The following is a 21,447-nucleotide window of genomic DNA, read 5'->3' on the forward strand; positions in this document are numbered from 1 at the left end:
TTTACTTCTATTGCAGAGAGGGGTACCTGGGCCGGGAGCGATACGGACCCAATGTGTGCTCCTCAGAATCTGGCCAGCCACGCAGAAAACAATAAAAGGCAATCTGCACAACCATGGCTGTAACCAAAATGGATGGAATACAAATAGAGGCATATCTCTGAAATGTTGCAGAGAAAAAAAATTCTTCCACTCCTGTAGACTGCAACAACATTTGGTAAGGAGGAAAAACTGCTCAAGACAGTAATCTGGACAAAGTGCCAGGAGACTATGGTGGTTTTTACCTCGCTGTCTGGACTGGGCTGTATTACCTCCCAGGATTGGGAGTCCACATCATAGCAATGCAGTTCATTAGGCAAAGTGTTGTCTGCAGCTCCACCAAATACATAGAGGTGACGATCAAATGCCACCATTGTGTGCCCATAACGCCTTTGTGGAGGCGGTGGTGACCCTCGCAATAGGTGCTCAGTAGGAATGCGCATCCAGCTGTTTGAACAAAGTAACAGATTAGATACAGACCTTTATTGGACAAAAACATTGAGAATACAAGTTCCGAGTAGCTAGGCCAATGTTCCCCATCTAGTGTGGTGCTCAGGCCCCCTGCGTATGGCTCTTCAGTTGGTGGTAGTAATAAATACTGTTGTAAACTAGTATCAACAAGGATGACACTGTTTTTACTTAGAGTTTCACCCTTTTAATGTTAATGGGGCTCACCAGCAGTCATATTTGTGGCTCGTACACTAGAAGAGGTTAAGAACCTCTGCTCGACACAGCTTCACATATACCGTAATGTTTTTATGACTGACAAAGGATGCCTAACATTTGAATAGATCTTTGAGATTACAGTTCAACATGTCAGAAGCTTTGGTGGGGAAGTCACAAAGTCCTGTTTTGCGCAAAAAATTGCCCCTTTTTGCTCCATCTCCATATGACAGGGCATTGGTGGGAGGGTGAAGGGCTTAAAGGGCTTCTGTCAGCGCACTAAACCGTTTTTTTTTTTTTTGGTTAATAATAATAATCCCTACACTGCGAGCTCCCTATACATAAGCTAAATATTCATTTTTGTTCAGTAGATTTTGTTAAAAAGCAATTTTTATAATATGTAAATTACCTTGCTACCAGCAAGTAGGGCGGCTACTTGCTGGTAGCAGCCGCATCCTCCTCTCATAATGACGCCCCCTCCGCTGTGTGAGTGACAGGGCCAGGGAACGGGATCGTTCTCTGCTGGCCCTGTTTGAATTCAAAATATCGCGCCTGCGCCGTACCTGTCTTTAATCGGCGCAGGCGCACTGAGAGGCGGCCGCTCCATCCTCAATGCGCCTGCGCCGATGACGTCACATCTACACCCGGCGCAAGCGCATTGAGGATGGAGCGGCCGAGAGAGCGGCCGCCTCTCAGTGCGCCTGCGCCGATTAAAGACAGGTACGGCGCAGGCGCGATATTTTGAATTCAAACAGGGCCAGCAGAGAACGATCCCGTTCCCTGGCCCTGTCACTCACACAGCGGAGGGGGCGTCTTTATGAGAGGAGGATGCGGCTGCTACCAGCAAGTAGCCGCCCTACTTGCTGGTAGCAAGGTAATTTACATATTATAAAAATAGCTTTTTAACAAAATCTACTGAACAAAAATGAATATTTAGCTTATGTATAGGGAGCTCGCAGTGTAGGGATTTTTATTAACCAAAAAAAAAAAAAAAAAAAAAAAAAAAAAAACGGTTTAGTGCGCTGACAGAAGCCCTTTAAGCGGCCTGACCTTTATCATTAATTCTACCAGATTTCTAGGGCAAGTAATTCCAACATAGCATTCAGATTCTGGTGCACGGAACAGCTGAGATGCACTAGAATTATTAAGTGACATGCGCTTCTTAATAATTCTGGAGTATCCTGTCAAGATCAAAACTGGCTTTAGAAATGCCAGTCTTGAAAAAATCTCCACTTAACACCGTTAAACCCAACCTTCCTCAGATAAAAAGTCAGATATAGTGTTATTCCTTATGTGTATGAACGATGGCCACATTTTGAAAAGTCACCTTAAGGGTGCATTCACACGACCGTATTTTTGGATGCGCATCCGTTCCGCAATTTTGCGGAATGGGTGCGGACCCATTCATTTCAAGATCCATTCCTGCAGCCCCTCAAAAAAGAGAGAGCAGACAAGAATAGGCATTTCTATCATATGGCTGGCTACATTCACACGGCCGGTATCCGTGTTTTGCTGATCTACAATTTACGGACCGCAAAACACATGCGGTCATGTGAATGTAGCCCAAACAATGTTGAAACCATATTCCGTTCAGTAAGAGGAAGTTTCTTTTTTCCCTCATTGGTACAATCCCCAGTAATATTATAAATACAAAGAGCATTTAAAGTGAATTTTTAAAGGGGTTGTCTCACTTCAGCAAATGGCATTTATCATGTAGAGAAAGCGAAAACAAGGTACTTACTAATGTATTGTTACGGCTACAACTGCAGTGGAGGTGACCAGTATGGGAACTGCTATGCATGAGTGCCCATGTGCACTCCCAGGGACCCGGCTGCCAGCGAGGCTAGAACTTTTTCCTACAGTGTGTAAGCAGGACCACTGCTGCTGGATTGTAGGGTAGTCGTAACCCCTGGACACGAGCAGTGTGTAATGCGATAGAAAAATTAATCCAGCCAGCAAAGGAGGCAATATGGACAATAACAGTAAGGTCCTTGTATTAACTTTCTCTACTTGATAAATGCCATTTGCTGAAGTGAGACAAACCCTTTAAAGATTAGAATATATTTTTATTATTAAAGAGCCTGCAAAGTGACGGAGAGTACACTGCGCATGCGCGGCCACCCTCTATTCATTCCTACGGCAGGGCCGAAAATAGCCAACCAGCGCGCTCGGCTATTTTTAGCAGTCCCATTGAAATGAATGGGAAGCACACCGCACAAACGCAGCCACCGCTCCATTCACTTCTATAGGGCTGATGGAAATTGCAGAGCCAGCACACGGCTATTTTTGGCGCTTCCACAGGAATGGAGGGGTGGCCACTCTTTAGGGGGCTCCGTTCTAAAGATAGAACTAGCTATATGGTCTCCTAGCGTTATGCCCCCAATGTCTGAGGTGAGACAACCCCTTCAATATATTTCATATTCAGTCCACATTTGTTCCTTACACTTTTTCTGCAAACTCAAACTGGAATAGGTTGTTTGTGATCTTCGCTCCACTCTGACCAGAGAAGACAAACATTTTGTCCCTACAGACGGCCACAGGGAAGTTACAGCAGGAAGGAGGGATCTCTCCACTTTGTTCAATCTGCAATACAGATTACATAAATTCTTTTACATATAGTATCATCTATTGAATACAAACTGCACAAAATTTAAAGCACAACATTATCTACATGCTGAATATTTCATATTAACTCCAACTGTACTGCCTTGGCTCACTTGTAAGCGTTTGCACAGTATGCGAAATGGCAACAGATCTTATACTGTCCATGAAATCTTGCCGATAAATGGTGATGTGGATTCAATGCTGTTAGTATTATATTTTTGGACAACTGTAGTTACTTTGATAAAGGGTACAGGCATATATAATAGGGACAGAACAACAAGCATGCAGTGCATATCCTGACCTCCACGTACCACATCCCTGTAGAAGCCTATACATTTTCAGTAAAAATATAAACCCCTTTAAAGGGAACCTGTCACCGGAATTTTGGGTATAGAGCTGAGGACATGGGCTGCTAGAAGGCCGCTAGCACATCTGCAATATCCAGTCCCCATAGCTCTGTGTGCTTTTATTGTGTAAAAAAAAAACAGATTTGATACATATGCAAATTAACATATCTTACTTGTGTGACCAGAGAAGAGTCATACTTTCAAGCTCTGACTCATCTCAGGTTAATTTGCATATGTATCAAGTCGGTTTTCTTACACAATAAAAGCACACAGAGCTAAGGGGACTGGGTATTGCGGATGTGTTAGCGGCCATCTAGCAACCCTTGTCCTCAGCTCTATACACAAAAATTTATCCCGGTGACAGGTTCCCTTTAATCAATACAGTCTCCATTTTACCTCTTCCCAGGCTGCAGACTCTCGATCCTGCAAACTGATGGTCCACATGTCATTCAACCTAAATGATACAAAAACTAACATTTTGAAAAATGTGGTTGGCATTTACAACTTAATATTTATAGTGTGTCTGGTATTTGTGTGGTTTGTGAATGGGAGGCAGTTGCAATCACTAGGCCATCAAGCTACCCTCCATTTATGTCTATGGGAGTTCTGCAACAGGCTGGGGAGCGGGACGGCCCAGGTGTGGACAGGCGGTGACGGCCGTTTCGCGCAACCTCACGTTTCTTCGGACCGCTCCTGAGGGGTTAACTGACGCGGATCGCAGCTCCCAGTCAGGGGCAGGGTGCCGGCTATGCGATTCTGCTGCTGGCACCTGCCTCCTGTATTATGCGTTAACGACGTGGGTCCAGACTTTAAGTATTAGGCTACACAGAGCGGCGCCCAGCGATGTCCCAGCACTCACCATTATTCCTGGGCGCTGCTCCGTTCACCTGCTGTGCCCTATTACTGTCTCCTCTCCACCTCCATATGCCAATTACTATCGGAGCAATGGGGAGGAGACATCAGCTTCTCTAGTGGGCGTTCCTTCTCCCTGGCTGTAGCGCTGTCCAATCGCAGCGCAGGGAGAAGGAACGCCCACTAGTGAAGCTGATGTCTCCTCCCCATTGCTCCAATAGTAATTAGCATATGGAGCAGGAGAGGCGACAGTAATGGGGCACAGCGGGTGAATGGAGCGGCGCCCAGGAATAATGGTGAGTGCTGGGACATCGCTAGGCGCCGCTCTGTGTAGGAAAAGTCGTATCATTGGTGGCGCAGTGCGCCCGCCCTTCCTCCGCCCCTCTCTCCGTTCATTGGTGGCAGCGGCACAGGGGGGAGGGAGACACTGCTTCCTTCTCCTCTGTGCTGCTAAGGGAACATGAGCTCGCTGACAGCAGTGCGCTTATGATCAGAGATACTAGACTGCGCAGCCCAGTATCGAAAAAAATAGAAATCCCGGTACCGTTAGGGTATCGAAATTTCGATACCCGCAACAACCCTATACCAGACACTGCTTATTTACCTTGCATTGCCATCATATCCAGCAAAGATCCATAGTTTATCATTGTATACTGTAGCTCCATGTGCTGACCGGGCCACTGGCAATCTGAAAGAAAAGGAAAGGAGGTCAATTAATGGTGATCTATTGTAGGGTAAAACTAGACCTCATGCTCATAGTTTACTTATTCGCAACGGTACGTATTCACAAACAGATACGACTGTACATGTCAATATGTGAAGTGTGTGGGTAAATATCCAAGTGAACACTCACTTTACATGACCCTTAAAGATAAACGGCAAGTCTTAAACGCTTATTGAGTACACACAGTACATCCTATATCAGCTTGTATATCTCTTATCCTCACAACAGCAATACAAACCATTATTCACTGTGTTCTGCCCAATGCCAACACTATCAGTGAGCTTATTCCAATTGGCATGCCCACCCAGACTATCCAAATATTGTGAAAACAATCTAAAAGGTGGTTATTAACTTCAATAGCTTTCAGCCAGGCACTCTCAGCCCTCCCATACATATGCCTGCATGGTTCAGCTAAACGTGCATGTATTATCAAGGGGGAGAGGGAGCTGCCAGACACCTCTGACAACAGATCATCTCACTCCAGAACAAAGGATTGGACATATTGAAATTCCACACATTGATTAGTTTCCCCACTGTTTGTTCAGCAGACATCAAAGGGCCCCTTTAACAGACCGAGATTCCACTGATTGCCCGATGAACGACAGATAATATGTTCATTTATGCAGGCACCTAAATCGTCACTTGTCTAAACACTCTCTGCTGCCAGCAAACAATGATTCTGTATGGGTAAGAGCAATGGCATTAGCGATCACTCCTTCCCATACTGTGGATTTAAATGCAGCTGTCTCCCTCAATGACAAGCACGCGATTGCTTCCTTCCTACTTTAATACACACCGGATGGTCGTCCAGTCTCACCTTAATTTCGGGCTTGAGCGAGGTTAGTTTAATACGTAAGGATACCATTAATCTTAGGCTACTTTCACACTTGTGCTTTGGCTTTCCGTTTGGGAGATCCGTTCAGGGCTCTCACAAGTGGTCCAAAACAGATCAGTTTGCATTCTAATGCATTCTGAATGGAAAAGGATCCACTCAGAATGCATCAGTTAGTCTCCATTCCGCTTTGGTGACAGACACAAAAACTCTGCTTGTAACGTTTTTGTGTCCATCTGATGAAACTGAGCCAAACGGATCCGTCCTGGAACACAATGTAAGTCAACAGAGACGGATCAGTTTTCACTGACACAATAGAAAACGGATCCATCCTCTATAGACTTTCAATGGTGTTGAAGATGGATCCGTCTTGGCTATGTTAAAGATAATACAAACGGATCCGTTCTGAATGGATGCAGACGGTTGTATTATCTGAACGGATCCATCCATGACGGATCCGAATAAAAGGCGAATGTGAAAGTAGCCTTATCCGTAAATGAATATCTGTTGTGATTAAAATGTATAGTTTAATACATGGACTCCATACATATTAGCATCCTCTATTACATAAAGAGCAAATGGGAAGAAGGTATGCGAATAATCTCTTAGGAAGCTCTGCCTCTGGGGCCACAAAATGTAAAGTAGTTTACATCTGGTGGCATCAGAGGCAGAGCTTGTTAAGAGCTCATTTTCATTCCATATGGCCCATAGGACTCCTCCCGCTCTCCATATGGAGATATAGTACCCTCCCATAAATAGTAAATGATTACTATATAAAATGTATTGTTTCTTGACTGAGCTGCAGATGATAGATGATGAACATAGATTCATATTTTATCAAGTCTGCCATAAAGGGAATAAAATTTTTTTTTTCACTTGGTCAACAGTACCGTGAGTAACCACATGGTGGTGATATACCTATATCTTGATTTGATTATATCAGTTATAATAGGATTTTAGTAATAAGAATAAATAAGTTATTTTTTAAAGGGGAATTTTTTGGTTCAGTTACTAATAAAAAGTACCCTAAAAATCTATGAATCACACTACATAAATAGCTGCACCGCGATTTATGTAGTGTGATTCATAGATTTTTAGGGTAATTTTATTAGTAAACAAATAAAAGTTATGTATGAAGGTATCCTTTTCCAATATGAGATAGTTAAGCAGTGTGGTTACCTAGTATTTCAGCATTGACCATTGCTCAATTTGGTTGTGTATTCAGTTACAGAATGAAGGCAGTACAATCTCCTCATTAATGTGAAAGGAGGAAACCACCTTGGGAAGAAAGGAGGGAACTGGGCGCAGTACAACCTTGTCCTGGTGAAAAACCAAAAAAGGAGACCAGCAAGAGAGTGCTGCCAGCTCAGAGTCTCTGCGAATGGAGGTAATCGCGACTAGAAAGGCAACCTTAAAAGAGACATAAGAAAGGGAGATCTCCTTTAAGGGCTCAGAGAAAGAGGACTGAAGAGCATCTAAGACCAGATTCAAATCCCATAATTCCACTGGAGAACGGAAGGGAGGGACGCAATGAGCCACCTCCGGAAGGAAGTTTTTCCACTTGGGAACGAGAAGCCAAGGGCCTTTGGAAAAGAACACACAAGGCCAAGACCTGACCATTGAGGGAGGCCAGACGGAGACCCTTCTCAAGGTTTGCCTGAAGAAAGGCAAGAATCCTAGGAACGGAAAAAAGGAGAGGGTGAACCTCGCCAGATTCACACCAGGCAAAATAAGCCTTCCAGGTATGATGGTAAACCCTGGCCGACTGGGGTTACATGCACGAAGCATGATTTGGATGACTGACTCGGAGAGGTCGCGGAACCTCAGGACCGCAGCTTCAACAGCCACGCAGTTAAATGAAGCAAAGGCAAACTCGGGTGGAACAGCGGACCTTGCAAAAGGAGGTGGGATGCAGTGGTAGCCGCCATGGAGCGTTGACGAGCAGGAAGACGAGACCTGCGTACCACGCCCTGCGGGGCCAGTCTGGAGCCACCAATATGCCGGGACCCGATCCATTTTGAGGAGTTTGAGTCCCCGAGGAAAAAGCGGAAGGGACGGGAAAAGATACAGGAGACTGAATTGGGACCACAGGAGCACCAAGGCAGTCTACCACAAGAGCCCAAGGATCCTGAGACCTGGCGATGTAAAGCAGAAGTTTGTGATTCAGACAGGAGGCGAAAAGATCCACGTCTGGTATTCCCCAACGCTGACAGAGCTGTTGAAACACCTCTGGATGGAGAGACCACTCGCCCGGGTAGAGACATTGGCGACTGAGGAAGTTGGCTGCCCAATTGTCGACTCCAGGGATGTGGACAGCGAAGAGAGCGGGAACGTGCCCCTCTTCCCACCGCAGGATGCAAGAGACTTCCATTAGGACCGCCACGATTCTGGTGCCCCCCTGGTGGTTCAAATAAGCCTCCACAGTGGAGTTATCTGTCTAAATCCAGACAGGATGTCCGCGGAGGAGGAGAGTCCAACAGGAGAGAGCTAGGTAAATGGCCCTGAGCTCAAAGATATTGATCTGCAGGGAGCTCTCCCGTATCGACCACTGACCCTGGGTTGTGAGAGACCCGAAGACTGCCCCCCAAACTGCCAGGCTGGCATCGGTGGAGATCACCTGCCAACAGGGGAAAAGAAAGGCTCTGCAGAGGGCCGCAAGTCCCGGCGGACCTGAGGGGATAGGCGGATCGGGCTATCGAGGCCTGACGGAGACTTGTTCCACCGGGCAAGAATGGAGAGCTGAAGGGACCAGGTGTAAAAATGGGTATAAGGCATTGCCTCGAAGGTGGCAACCATCCAGCCCAGAACACGCATGCACGCCCCGATTGACAGAGGAGACGGCTCGCGAAGATGAGCCACCCCTGACTGGAGAGCCACTACCTTGTCCTGGAAAAGGAACACTCGTCCAAGGCAAGTGTCAAAGACAAGGGAGGACTTGGAGTGGTTCACCAGCCACCTGAACTGGGATAGCACGGACAAGGTGATGTGGAGGCTGGACAGGTTGTTCTCCCGGGACAAAGCCTTGACCAGAAGATCGTCCAGGTAGGGTATTACTGCAACTCTTCTGGCACAGAGAAGTGCGACGAGGCGAGCCAAAACCTTTGTAAAGACCCTCGGAGCAGACGCCAGACCAAAGGGCAATTACACGAATTGAAAATGTAGAGAACCTACTGCAAAGTGAAGGTACCTCTGATGAGACATGCAGATAAGCATCCCGGATGTCGCTGGACGACAGAAACTCACCCACCTCGAGGGAAGCAATCACCGACCTGAGGGACTCCATGCGAAAGTGACGACACAGACGAAATAATTGAGCGCCTTCAAATCCAAAATGGGGCGAAGAGAACCGTCGTCCTTGGGAACAGTGAAGAGGTTCGAGTAAAACCCCTGAAAACGTTCCGAGGGTCGGAACAGGAACAATCACTCCATGCGCGTGAAGGGAATGAATGGCCTGAAAAAAAAGCAGCTGCCCAGGAGAGGGACCTGTGTGGTGACGATTGGAAGAACCGACCTGTGGGACAGGCGGAGAATTCTATTTTGTATCTGGAGGAAACTACCTCCAGGACCCAGGCGTCGTCCACGCTTGCGCTCCAGTGATCCTGATAGGAGAGCAAGCGACCCCCCACTCGAGGCTTTGCAGACTGGGGTTTGGAAGGCTTAGGGCGGGTGTGTCTGGCCTTGAAGGAAGGTCGAATAGTCTTTTTGTCCTGATGGGAGGAGGAATCCCAAAAGAAGAGAAAACACTGTGATCGCGATGCAGACATAGGACAGCGGCGGGGACAGTTCTGGGGCAGGAGAGAACTTTTCCCACCCGTGGCCTCAGCAATAAGCTCCTCAAAACGCTTCCTAAAAAGCCTACCACCCAGGAAGGGGAGAGCTATGAGCCCCTTTTTGGAGGCGGCATCCACCACCAAGGCACGAAGCTAGACCGTGAGGTGGATGGCCACAGAGTTAGCGGCCGTCCTGCTAGTGCGGCTGGCCAATTCCAGGGAAACATCACAAAGATACCGGAATGCCTGGAGAAGATGAGCGGTGAGCGGCAAGGAGATGGAGCTCCCCCTGAGTAGAATCCGGGGGCAAGAACCGAACCAGCTGTTTGGCCCAGACCACACAGGCCTCTGCCACCCATGACGCAGCAAAGGCGGGACAGATAGCGGAACCTGCTGCCTGCTGCCACGAGTGCAAACTTGGACAAGGAGTCTATCGTCTTGTCCGATGGATCAGACAAGGAAGCCGCGTCGGCCAAGTGGTGGCCTTAGCAAGACGGGCCACTTGTGGATCTACCTGAGGAGGGACAGATTACAGTAATACTCCTTGTAAAAGGGAAAGAGGACGTCCGAACTCTTGGCAGGCTGAAGACGCCTATACTCCTTGGCCAGGAGTGCGTTGTGATCCGCATGGTTAGGGAAAACCAAAGCGGAGCGCCTAGAGCGGCGGAATGATACAGATTCCTGAGCCAAGAAGGAGGGGGTCTTCCTGCACGTGGAGAGTGTCCCTAACTGCCCTGATGAAATCCTGCATGGCCGCAGTCAGAGGTGTCCCCCGGGGGAGGCGGAAGGTTCGGCAGGAGAGGATTCGTCGCCAGCCTCAGACCTGTCTTGGGAGTGACCTGAGGAGTGGGACATAGTTGTGACAACCCAAGGTCGTTTGCAGAACCTGGTGTCTGAACGTGAGCGTGCCCCATCCGCAGAGGAGTCCCTGGGAGGGGCAGAGGCTGCCGCAATTTGGGCAAATAAGCGGTCCAGCGACTCCACCATGGATTGGGAGAGTTGGGCAAGGTTCCCTATGGCTTGGGACAAGGAAGAGGCCCATTCAGGAGGGACCGACACAGGAGAGGTGGACAGGGCATCCCGAGAGGACCAGGGGACAAGGCACTGGGCACAGACAGTTATTTTAACGGGTGCACGTAAAATATGGGGGGGGGGGGGGGGATTGGGACTCCAGGTGCTGTAGCAGCCGCAGAAGAGTGCAGGAAGGCTGCAGGAGAGATCCACAAGTGCTGACAAGATGGATACCCAGAAGCAGAAGCTAAGAGCAAACTCTGCCCACAGGGCAAAAGCCAGCACTTGACTGGGATAGGAGGGGAGGAGACCCCTCCCAAGAGCCAAGAGGAGCGGGGAGGGGCCAAAAAAAAAGCCCGGGAGGCAAGGGGTGGGTTGAGGATGCGGCCTAGGCGAGGAAAAAGCCGGGGCCTCGATTACAGAAGCGGACGGAAAAGGTGTGCCATCGGCGGGTAGGAAACCGGGGGCCCTCCGGCAAAGAAAGAAAGAACGGGTGGGGGGGCTCCTTAGAGGAAGCGACACCCAGGAAGGGGAAAACGGGGCAAAAAGGTGCACCTGGGACCCGAGGACAGGCCAGAAAAGATGCGGCCTAGTCCCAGCAGAAGCCGGGGACTAAAGTAGAAGGGAAGGCCGGGGAGAGGTATGGGTGGCCAGGGAGGAGAAGGGACCCCAAGGGAGGGAATAAAAAGGCCCCCGCACAAGTGTGGAGAAAATGTCACCCCCCTTGGAAAAAGGGGGGGGGGGGGATGGGTAAACTCCCCAAGCCCCCCGAATATTCCACCCCTGGCCAGAAGAGGGGAACTAACCCAGGAGACCCCATGGGGCAGGGACGCAGGGGAGAGTACTTACCATCAGATGTCTTCAGGCGCCGCAGGGTCGCCCCTTCAGCAAACTCGCATGGTGTAGAAAAGGAACGTGAATGACTCGAATGAGACGTCACCTGTGAGTCAATGGATTAAATAATTTATTCTGCCTGTGAATTTTTCTCATGTTCTTATATCTCTTTATTAGAAAGTAAGGTAATTTTGAACTGATTCTATGGGGAGTTTGAGGGTGCCATGGATTTATCAAAATGATGTCCTATTAAGCACATGCCAGTCAAAGACTTTATGGAGAGATTTATTAAGTCCTGTCAGGACTGATTAGATTGTCATAAAGCATACCCTTACATTCAGATAACTTTTCATAATAAGCTGCCACATGTGTGTACATTAGTGATGGCATTAGAGATTACAGTTATGTCTTGAATCTGACTTTTTTTTTTTTACAGTTTTCTCCTTTTACTACTGCAGTGGTGGCGAACCTATGGCACGGGTGCCAAAGGCGGCACTCAGAGCCCTCTCTGTGGACACCCGCACCCTGGAAAAAGTCTAAGGGCCGCTTCACACGAGCGGATGCCGTGCGTGGCATCCGCTCCGTGAAAGAGTGCCAAGACCCGCTGCAGACTGCAGAGGCACGGAGCGGTAACATGACTGTTAATGCTCCGTGCCTCTCTGTGATCTCTTTACTACGAAATCACAGTTGTCACTGTGATTTCGTAGTAAAGAGATCACAGAGAGGCACGGAGCATTAACAGTCATGTTACCGCTCCGTGCCTCTGCAGTCTGCAGCGGGTCTTGGCACTCTTTCACGGAGCGGATGCCACGCACGGCATCCGCTCGTGTGAAGCGGCCCTAAGAGGTACCAATATGCCTTAGACTTTTCCTGCCATTCATCAGCGCAGAGGGCACTATGAACAGCACAGGAAGCGCACTGAATGTAGGCAGGCTATGATAGCTAAATGGTGAAGTACATGGAAGATATACTATATTGGTCTGTAGTAGTCAGGTTATCATAAATTGCAATGTTGGCACTTTGCGATAAATAAGTCTGTTTTGGGTTGCAGTTTGGGCACTCGGTCTCTAAAAGGTTTGTCATCACTGTACTACTGCATGTATAATTCTAGGTTGTCTATGAGCTGGTGGGTGGAGGCTGGCTATCTATACATAACATACACATAGGAAACCAAGAGAATCAGCTCAGACACACCATAATATATACATTATAGAGAAGTACTGGGCAGTAGTGATGTGAATAAAGCATTTGGAGTGAGATATAACACTTATTAGCTGCTGAATCATTCCTCAGTTGAGTCTGTCTCTCTGCACTTACTCACTCCCCCCCTTCTTGTCAATAGAGGGACGCAGTTGTAATCTATAGTGCTTGGGGGGGGAAGCAGCAGTTCGAGTGCACAAGTGCCAAGTCACTGAGCCTCAGCACAGGCACGAGAATATGAGATGTCTAGCCCTGTCAATCACTGGGGATGGGGGAGCGCACAGAGCAGATGGGCGTTTCAATAGCCGTGCTCCAAGACTTCTGGCCTATCCTTGGTACTCAAAAGAGCCAATTAGCATAATAATAAAAAGCACATATCTAAAGGTATCCTTACACTCAGCATGGTCAACCCTAGCATGCAGCATGCCTGGTTTAATAGGGTTGATCATGCTGACAGATGCTCTTTAATATCTACCAACCTTCCTTCAATTTTCCATTCTGTCCAGAGACCGGTCCCAAACTTGTATTCAAAGAGATCATTCTTATTCTTCAGATTGGAATTGGAATAGATGTCACCAGTATAGCCGCCTGGGAATCACAAAAGACAACCCCCATTAGACACGAGGATAGTAGTTCGTTGTTTTAAATCCTACCCAAAAGGTAAGCACCGAAGCTGGAGGTAGTTACATGGTGAATATAGAATCTTTGAATTTCAACAGATTTAGGGCCTTTTGGGGGGAATTTTTGTAATAAACTGGACAACCTCTCCAAGGTGCCCATACATCTTTACTAGCTGTCTGCCAACAGCTCTTTCTCTATCCCAACTGCCTCAGTCACATACACGCGTGGTTCAGCATGCATTTTCAATGAGGACTAAGATGAGAAAGCCATTGCCAGACATCTCTAGTGGCGGCTTATCTCCCAGCGGAACAAAAGAATCAGTCGTTGAAATGCAATGCACTTGATCCTTCTCTTCCCCAACATCATCTGTCAGGGAAGATTCGGAGCTCCACATTCACCTTAGATGGTTGGCCGGTCCCACTGAAAATGAGAGGTTCGGCCAACAATAGTCTAATGCGATCGGGGCCTTTGCATTTGTCTCAAATGGATTAAAACCTACACAGTGGAAAAAAAATGACTGATCCAATGATCAATCAGTATCATTTATTTATGTCTCACTGCTAGCTACCTATGGCTTAAGCTTTGACACTATAAGGCCTCATGCACAGAACCATGTCCATTTTGTGGTCCAGAAAACGAGATTTTTGTATAACTTACCAGTAAAATCTCTTTCTCGCTCTTTCCTTGGGGGACACAGAAGACCTTGGGTATAGCTCATCTCCCTAGGAGGCGTGACACTAAGTGAAAACTGTTAAGCCCCTCCTCCATCAGCTATACCCTCAGCCTGGAGAGAGAGACTGCCAGTTGCGTGTCCAAGTAGTGAGAAAAGGCAAAGTCCAACCAGTGGAAACAACAAGCCAACTACCCAACGGGTAAACAAAACTCGGAAACCGTGTAGAAAAAAACCAATGAATGGGTGGGTGCTGTGTCCCCCAAGGAAAGAGCGAGAAAGAGATTTTACTGGTAAGTTATACAAAAATCTCGTTTTCTCGCCCAATTTCCTTGGGGGACACAGAAGACCTTGGGACGTTCAAAAGCAGTCCAAGAGGGGAGGGACCACAGCACCAAGGCGAAGCACCCGAAGGCAGCAAGGAAATGCCACCTGCAAAAACCAGGCGGCCCAAGGCAGCAACCGCCGCCGAAGCCAGAGTACGCACCCAGGAAAACCTGGGAAAGAGTGCAAGGAAGACCGTGGCCACCCTGCACAATGACATGGCTGAAGCCCATGCCTCCAGCCCCGGAGGCACCAACCGCTCTGGTGAAATGAACGGTGACACCAAAAAAAAAAACAGAGCCCTGCCCTTGAGCAGTAACCACAGCAATAGCCATGTGGTTAAGCGGAGGAAAGCACCCAGGAGCCGTGAACCTTGGCGCGGACCTCCTGGAAACAAGAGACCGAGCGTCGACAAGAGTCGGAGATGTCCAAGCAAAAAACTGCAGACACTTCAAGTAACAGAGTCCCAGTCGCAGGTCCAGGCCAGACTGGAGAAGACCGAATCACGGGAAGAGAAAGGCAGAATTGGGTGAATGCCCAGCTTCCTAAAGAACCCCAGGGAAGACCCTAAGTCAGACAACAGAACCTGGACGAAGCACGGCCGGGAGCGAACACTAGTGTGCTCGCTGGACTCGTCTGGGCAGACGGGAGGAAATCCAATGCGAGTAAGCGCAAATCAGTGACACGGCAAAAAGGTTGGGAAAACTGGTCCCGTCGGCCCCCGAGCAACGCCGTCCCGAATCCACGCGGAGTGGGGGAGCAGATGGACAAACGGAAGGAACCGAAAGGGACCCGGCCAGTTTCCAACAGACTCCAGGACAAGTCAGGCTAAAGTCCTTGTCGTTGTAGCCACCACAGGAAGGTGTTCTACAGACCCGAAGAGGGGGCTTGAAGGGTAATCTTGACAGAAGAAAGTAGGCACGCCAGGTTACCGAGAAGGTAAAGTCCAAGCAGGACCAGCGCCCAGAATGGTAAAAGTAATCTGCACCCAGCGGGAGGACAGAATGCGGCAAACCCGGTAATAGGCACACAGCTAGTACAGCCAGTGTGAACAATGGAGACAGTACGAGGTCATAAGGAACACCGGGACCATCCATATGAACAACCATGGTCTCCCCAGGGGGGAGGGCAGTGAAGGAACAGCCCCTGAAGCCTGGCCGGGGCAGAAGCCACATTCGGAGTGAAACTGACCCAGGAGAAGCCAAAACAGAGCCGTCGAGAGAAAAAATAGCCGAGAAGACGGATGACACCCTCCAACCGCAAGGAGGAGTGGGCAACAGGGAAGCCACAGGACCGCTCAAAAAGCAGAACTCCGCTACTCCGAGATGTCCGGCTCACCAATTCGCAGAAGGCGAATACCCTAACGAATCGAAAGTGGAGGTCCCTGACCTCGGTAATCGAGCAACCAAGAGAAGTTGGGCGACCTGCTCAAAAAGAGCGGCTAGAACCTGGTAGCAAAACAAACTGAAGCACGGAGGGTGCCAACAGGAAGGACTCAAACCAAAACGCATCCAAGAGGAGGAATGGCAACAGGCGAGGGAACCGTAATCCGGCCAGAGCCAACGTAGACTGCGAGGGACGCTGGAGACAGCACTCTCGACCATGTGACCGCTTGCGCTGGGAAGCAACGCCACAGGGTAACTAATGGGTACGCATCCAGGAACCACAAACACTCCCCAGACGGAAGGGCCAACGAATATGGTGGATACCGTCACAACGGAAACACCAAATATACCCTCCGAACAGAGAACGGATACCACCCAGCTCGCTGCAGTAGAGAACAATAGAGCCCATCCAGGCCAGGTGAACAGAAAGATCTCCTCAGAGAAGAGTGCCAGGCCGGCGGCAATCACCGTATCCCAAGAGAAAAACGACAAGTCGCAGGAAGAATGGAGGCATACGTACAAGCAGCCCCATAAGCAGTGAGAAAGCCAACCCACCTACGGAAGGAGAAGGCATACACGGCCCAACAACGCACAGAGTAGCAGCCCCCAAGAGTGTCCGCCCACTGCGAAATAGTCATACAGCAAGGAGGGCCAGCCACAGAGCCCCACAGAAGTGCAAAGTGCAACCGGAAGGGGGGACACACACACAAGACTAGTATGGCATGCGACGGAGCGCAAGCAGTCTGCCCAGAAGAGAGGGCAATGTACTTGGCAAACAGTGCGGGCAGCAAGCGTGCAAAGCCCGCCCAACAAGGGGGTGATGCCCAAGACCAGCACCTACTTCAGAGAAGGAAGACATACCATATTCCGCCCAGAAGAGGGCCATGCACATGGCCACACCGCATCCAGCAGGACGTCCACCTAGTGAAAAGGGGACATGCACAGGGTAATCCTAACATTAAGTGAGTGTGCAATAATCCACCAAACACCGAATTTTGTGAGAGTACAACTACTTCGCCAATGAATGGGGACAAGTACAAGTCCAGCACAGCACATACAAGGACAGGTGTGAGTCCTGTGAGCGTACAAAAAGTCCACCCATGGAATGAGGGGTGGTCACGCACAAGGCCAGCACCGTATCCAATGGGAGTGCAAGCATTTCACCCATCTTAGAGGCCAGCAACGTATCTGGTGAGAGTGCAGTATGCTGCCCAGAAGGGGGAGCCATGCCCATGGCCAGTATTGCAACCAGGGAGAATGCGAGCACCCCGCCATGGATGGGGGTCAGGCACCTGGCCAGCAGCACACTGGCGAGAGAACAAACACAGTCAGTGAGAGTGTGTGTATGTTGCCTGAGGAAAGGAGACATGTCCATGGCCGGCAGCGAATCCAGTAAGAGTGCCGTACACCGCCCACGGAAGGGGGAACATGTATATGGCCGGCAGTGGATTTAGTGAGTTGCAAGCATCCCACCATGGAAGGGGGTCCTGCACGCGGCCAGCAACTTATCAGCGAGAGAACGACCCCAGTCAGTGAGGGTGTATGCATGGCGCTTGAGGGAAGAAGGCATGCCCAAGGCCGGCAGCGAATCCAATGAGAATGCAGCATACCGCCTATGGAAGGGGGTAATGCACATGGCCGGCTGCCCAGCACCATAACCAATGAAGTGCAGTATTCCGCCTAGAGGAAGGGGGTCATGCACAAGACCGGCAGCGAATCCAGTGAGTGCAGCATTCCGCCCCTGGAAGGGGGTCATGCACAAGACCGGCAGCGAATCCAGTGAGTGCAGCATTCCGCCTATGGAAGGGGGTCATGCACAAGACCGGCAGCGAATCCAGTGAGTGCAGCATTCCGCCTATGGAAGGGGGTCATGCACAAGACCGGCAGCGAATCCAGTGAGTGCAGCATTCCGCCTATGGAAGGGGGTCATGCACAAGACCGGCAGCGAATCCAGTGAGTGCAGCATTCCGCCTATGGAAGGGGGTCATGCACAAGACCGGCAGCGAATCCAGTGAGTGCAGCATTCCGCCTATGGAAAGGGGTCATGCACAAGACCGGCAGCGAATCCAGTGAGTGCAGCATTCCGCCTATGGAAGGGGGTCATGCACATGGCCGGTATCAAATCCAGTGAGAGCAGCGATTTCGCCTATGGAAAGGAATCACGCACATGGCCGGTAGTGAATCCAGTGAAAATGCAGCGGTCCCCTATGGAAGGGGGGTCGTGCACCAGACCAACACCGTATCTGGCGAGAGTGCAGAGTCCACCTATGGAAGGAGGACATGCACAAGACCGGCAACGAATCCAATGAGTGCAGCATTCCGCCTATGGAAGGGGGTTGTGCACATGGCCTGCAGCGAATCCAACGAGTGCAGCGTTCTCGTGCACATGGCCAACACCGTATTCGGTGAGAGTGCAGTATTCCACCTAAGCGGGGGGTCATGCACCAGGCAAGCCTGCATCCCGAGAGAGTGCAGTATTTCGCCTAGGAAGGGGTTGTCTGCACATGGCAGTTACCATAGCTGGAGGGCGCATGCACTTGGCCAGCGCTGCATCCCGGAGAGGGCTAAAGAAGGGAAGCATGCACCAGCCGGGGAGTGCGACACCATGCCGCTCATGGAAGGAGCACGCATACAGGCGGCGCTACTGAGACAAGGCTGCAGCGTCCTGCGCAGCGCACAAGAAATCCATTAGCTTAACCATGTTATGCATTCCCAAATAAAAAATAGCCTCACTGAGGCAGAAAGAAGTGCCACCATACAGGTGCCCAGCATAGAAGTAGAGGGGGGGGGCGCGCCAGCCATATAGGCCCATCAGCCGAGCAAAACAAACAGAAGCACGGGGGCCGGTACCCGAAGGGTTAACAGCCACCAACCTGGAAGGGAGGAGGAGGCGGCGCCGCGATCCCCTGGGGGCGGGGAACCTCCAGGCGGGAAGAATTCGCGCCCGGAGAAGTTCCCGCCCCCTCCAACAGAGGCCGGAAGTTTGCGGCCTAGCAGGCCGTGAAGCCGGGGCCTAAATTTTCTGCGGCACCCGGCTGACCGGGGCCGCACAGGAAACCGGAGCGGACTGCCTGGACAAACCGGCCGCGGAAGCCCACCCCGCGGACCGGAAGTCAGGGGCCCGGGTGGAACGCCGGAATGCGGCCCAGTAGGCCGAAGCCTGGACCAAAATTTACGGCGCCCGGCCGGCCGGAAGTCGCCGACGGCCGGCCGGAATCGTTGGAGCATCGTGCTCAAGCCAATGCCGGCCGCGGGAGTCTACCCCGCAGGCCGGAACAGTCGGGGGCCGGGAGGAAGTGCGGCCCAGCTCGGAGGTGCGGCCCAGCAGGCCGGGAAGAAGCGCCGGAGGTGCGGTCGCCCAAGCAGCACTGCCGTCAGGAAAAGGCCCCCGGTCCAGAGCAGCGCATCGGTGAGGGGATGGGGGGACCCTGAGACCGGGTGCCCGTGAGGATGTGAGCACAGCGTTCCAGGAGGGACGCTGATATGTGAAGGGAGGCGATGTGGCTGCCTATTCGCAGCATTCTGCTGCTAAAATGTCCCATGAGAGCCAGAAGGGAGGGGAGGGAGCAGGGAGTGGAATGTCGCCCCGCAGCACCCCAGGGGCCAGCCTAGGTCCAGCAGTGACCGAAGGGTCCAAGTATGGGGGGTCAGGCACGCAGGAGACCAGGGTGGGGGGTGGGGGACGTAGGGCTGGAGAAGCCACTCTCTCACCATAGTCGTCTTCACCCTCGGTCCATTCCAGCAGGGTCGCCCCTTCAGCTACTGGCACCGTAGTGGCAGGACGCTGGGAGAGGGACTTGGCGTGCGGGCGACCCTTGCGCTGGCGGGATGTAGGGGAGCTGGGCTGCCCTGATCCACCTTGTCTTCTGTGGGGGAGGCAGCAGTGCGGGTGACCGGCACTGGCGCAGCTCAACCCCGGGAGAAACAGAGAGGTCTAGTGCGACTCTGTTGTCCCTGATGATCTGGAACAAAAAGAAAAGAAAAAGTAAAAATCAAATTTAAACAAGGAGAAAACAGCCCTGCAGTAGCAGGGAGTGTCTTGCCTCCTTGGACACTAAGCAAAAACTGGCAGTCTCTCTCTCCAGGCTGAGGGTATAGCTGATGGAGGAGGGGCTTAACAGTTTTCACTTAGTGTCACGCCTCCTAGGGAGATGAGCTATACCCAAGGTCTTCTGTGTCCCCCAAGGAAATTGGGCGAGAAAACATGGATCCGCTAAATACTGATACTGGTCCATGTGCATGCTGCAGTTTTCTCAGTCCCTTGACTAGAACTGGCTATTCTTGTCTGCACAATGGTCAAGAATAGGACATGTTCTATAATTTGGGGGACAGCCATGTGAATACTGATTTTTTTGTGGACTATAGAAAAGAATAGGTCCGTGTACAGTCTGCAAAAAAATGCCAATTGGACATGAACCCAAAAAACGGTTATTTGCATGAGGCCTAAAGCTGTAATCGTGCAAGACAGAACTATGTTCTAACTAGCAGGAAACCATATACTCGACATGCCAAGACACTTCAGTTACAGGTTACTGGTACTCACCAAACACAAACATGCTGCTTCCATAGACCACTGCAGAATGGTGATATCTTGGTGCAGGTGGAGTTCCTGTAGTAAAAGCCCTGTTGGAAGCGCAATACAGTAAAAGTTATACATTCTATAACGTGCAATCACAAGACTGTATCCGTTTTGCAGGCTTCCAAGTTCTTCTGGGTCCGTGTGGCAGTGTCGCAAAAGATAAAACAGGTCCCCTCTTTGGCCGCAATACGGGGATCGCGGACCCATTGTAGTCAATAGGTCCGCACCATAATGTGAGGTGTACATGGCCAGTGTCTGTGTTTTCTAGATCCACAAAACGGACAGTCATGTGAACGCACCCTAATGCCGTGTATATGAACAATCCAAAAAGGCAGTCTTGCCTTTATACCTAAACCATACCTCTACACATTAGTTTAGACTTAATTTGTGTAGAAGGGCGTTTTCTTCACTTGGTATGTTAGTACTTGCGTTGCTTCTACCTTGCTTGGACAGTGCCGCACATACCTGCACCAGGAGCAGTCTTTCACGTCGAATCTCAGCAAGTCATTCAACATGTTCTTCCTGTTTATAACGAGCAATGAATTAGTACATATTCACTTACTATAAAACAGCACATATGGCAGTCCTGACCTAATGCATTTATCTCCAATAAATTCAACAGTATCTCAACTTTCACCCATCTCCTGATATGTCAGAAGGTAGAAAATAACATAGTGAGATAACATAATATAAAAGGCCGAAAAAAAGACATTTGTCCATCCAGTTCAGCCTGTTATCCTGCAAGTTAATCCAAAGGAAGGAAAAACAAAAAAAATGTAAGGTAGAAGCTAAGTTTTCCCCACTTAGGGGTTTGCACTGTATAAGAGCTGGGACCCTTCCTCTCTATCTTAGGGATGTCTGTACAGTACTCATTTGCTGACCAACAGTTCTAGAGAATATTATATACCAATAATTCGGTTTGTACCGGCTGTCGGACCCCAACGATCAGATACTGATGACCTATCCAGAGGATAGGTCATCAGTATTAAAGGGGT

General features: G+C 50.0%; 1 protein-coding gene across 3 annotated transcripts in view; it reads right to left on the minus strand.

Annotated features, from left to right (window-relative positions):
• Positions 1–21,447, minus strand: part of LZTR1 (leucine zipper like transcription regulator 1) — a 50,087-nt gene that overhangs the window by 22,254 nt on the left and 6,386 nt on the right. For all 3 annotated transcript variants that reach the window (XM_044275853.1, XM_044275854.1, XM_044275852.1), the window contains exons 3-9: positions 20,918–20,974; positions 20,417–20,496; positions 13,353–13,461; positions 5,107–5,190; positions 4,047–4,104; positions 3,143–3,282; positions 282–483 (exon numbers count right to left, since the gene is read on the minus strand). In XM_044275853.1, the coding sequence (XP_044131788.1) occupies positions 282–483; positions 3,143–3,282; positions 4,047–4,104; positions 5,107–5,190; positions 13,353–13,461; positions 20,417–20,496; positions 20,918–20,974 (730 nt within the window). The remainder of the gene's footprint in view (positions 1–281; positions 484–3,142; positions 3,283–4,046; positions 4,105–5,106; positions 5,191–13,352; positions 13,462–20,416; positions 20,497–20,917; positions 20,975–21,447) is intronic.

Source organism: Bufo gargarizans, chromosome 1 (assembly GCF_014858855.1).
Source record: "Bufo gargarizans isolate SCDJY-AF-19 chromosome 1, ASM1485885v1, whole genome shotgun sequence".
Classification (NCBI taxonomy): Eukaryota; Metazoa; Chordata; class Amphibia; order Anura; family Bufonidae; genus Bufo; species Bufo gargarizans.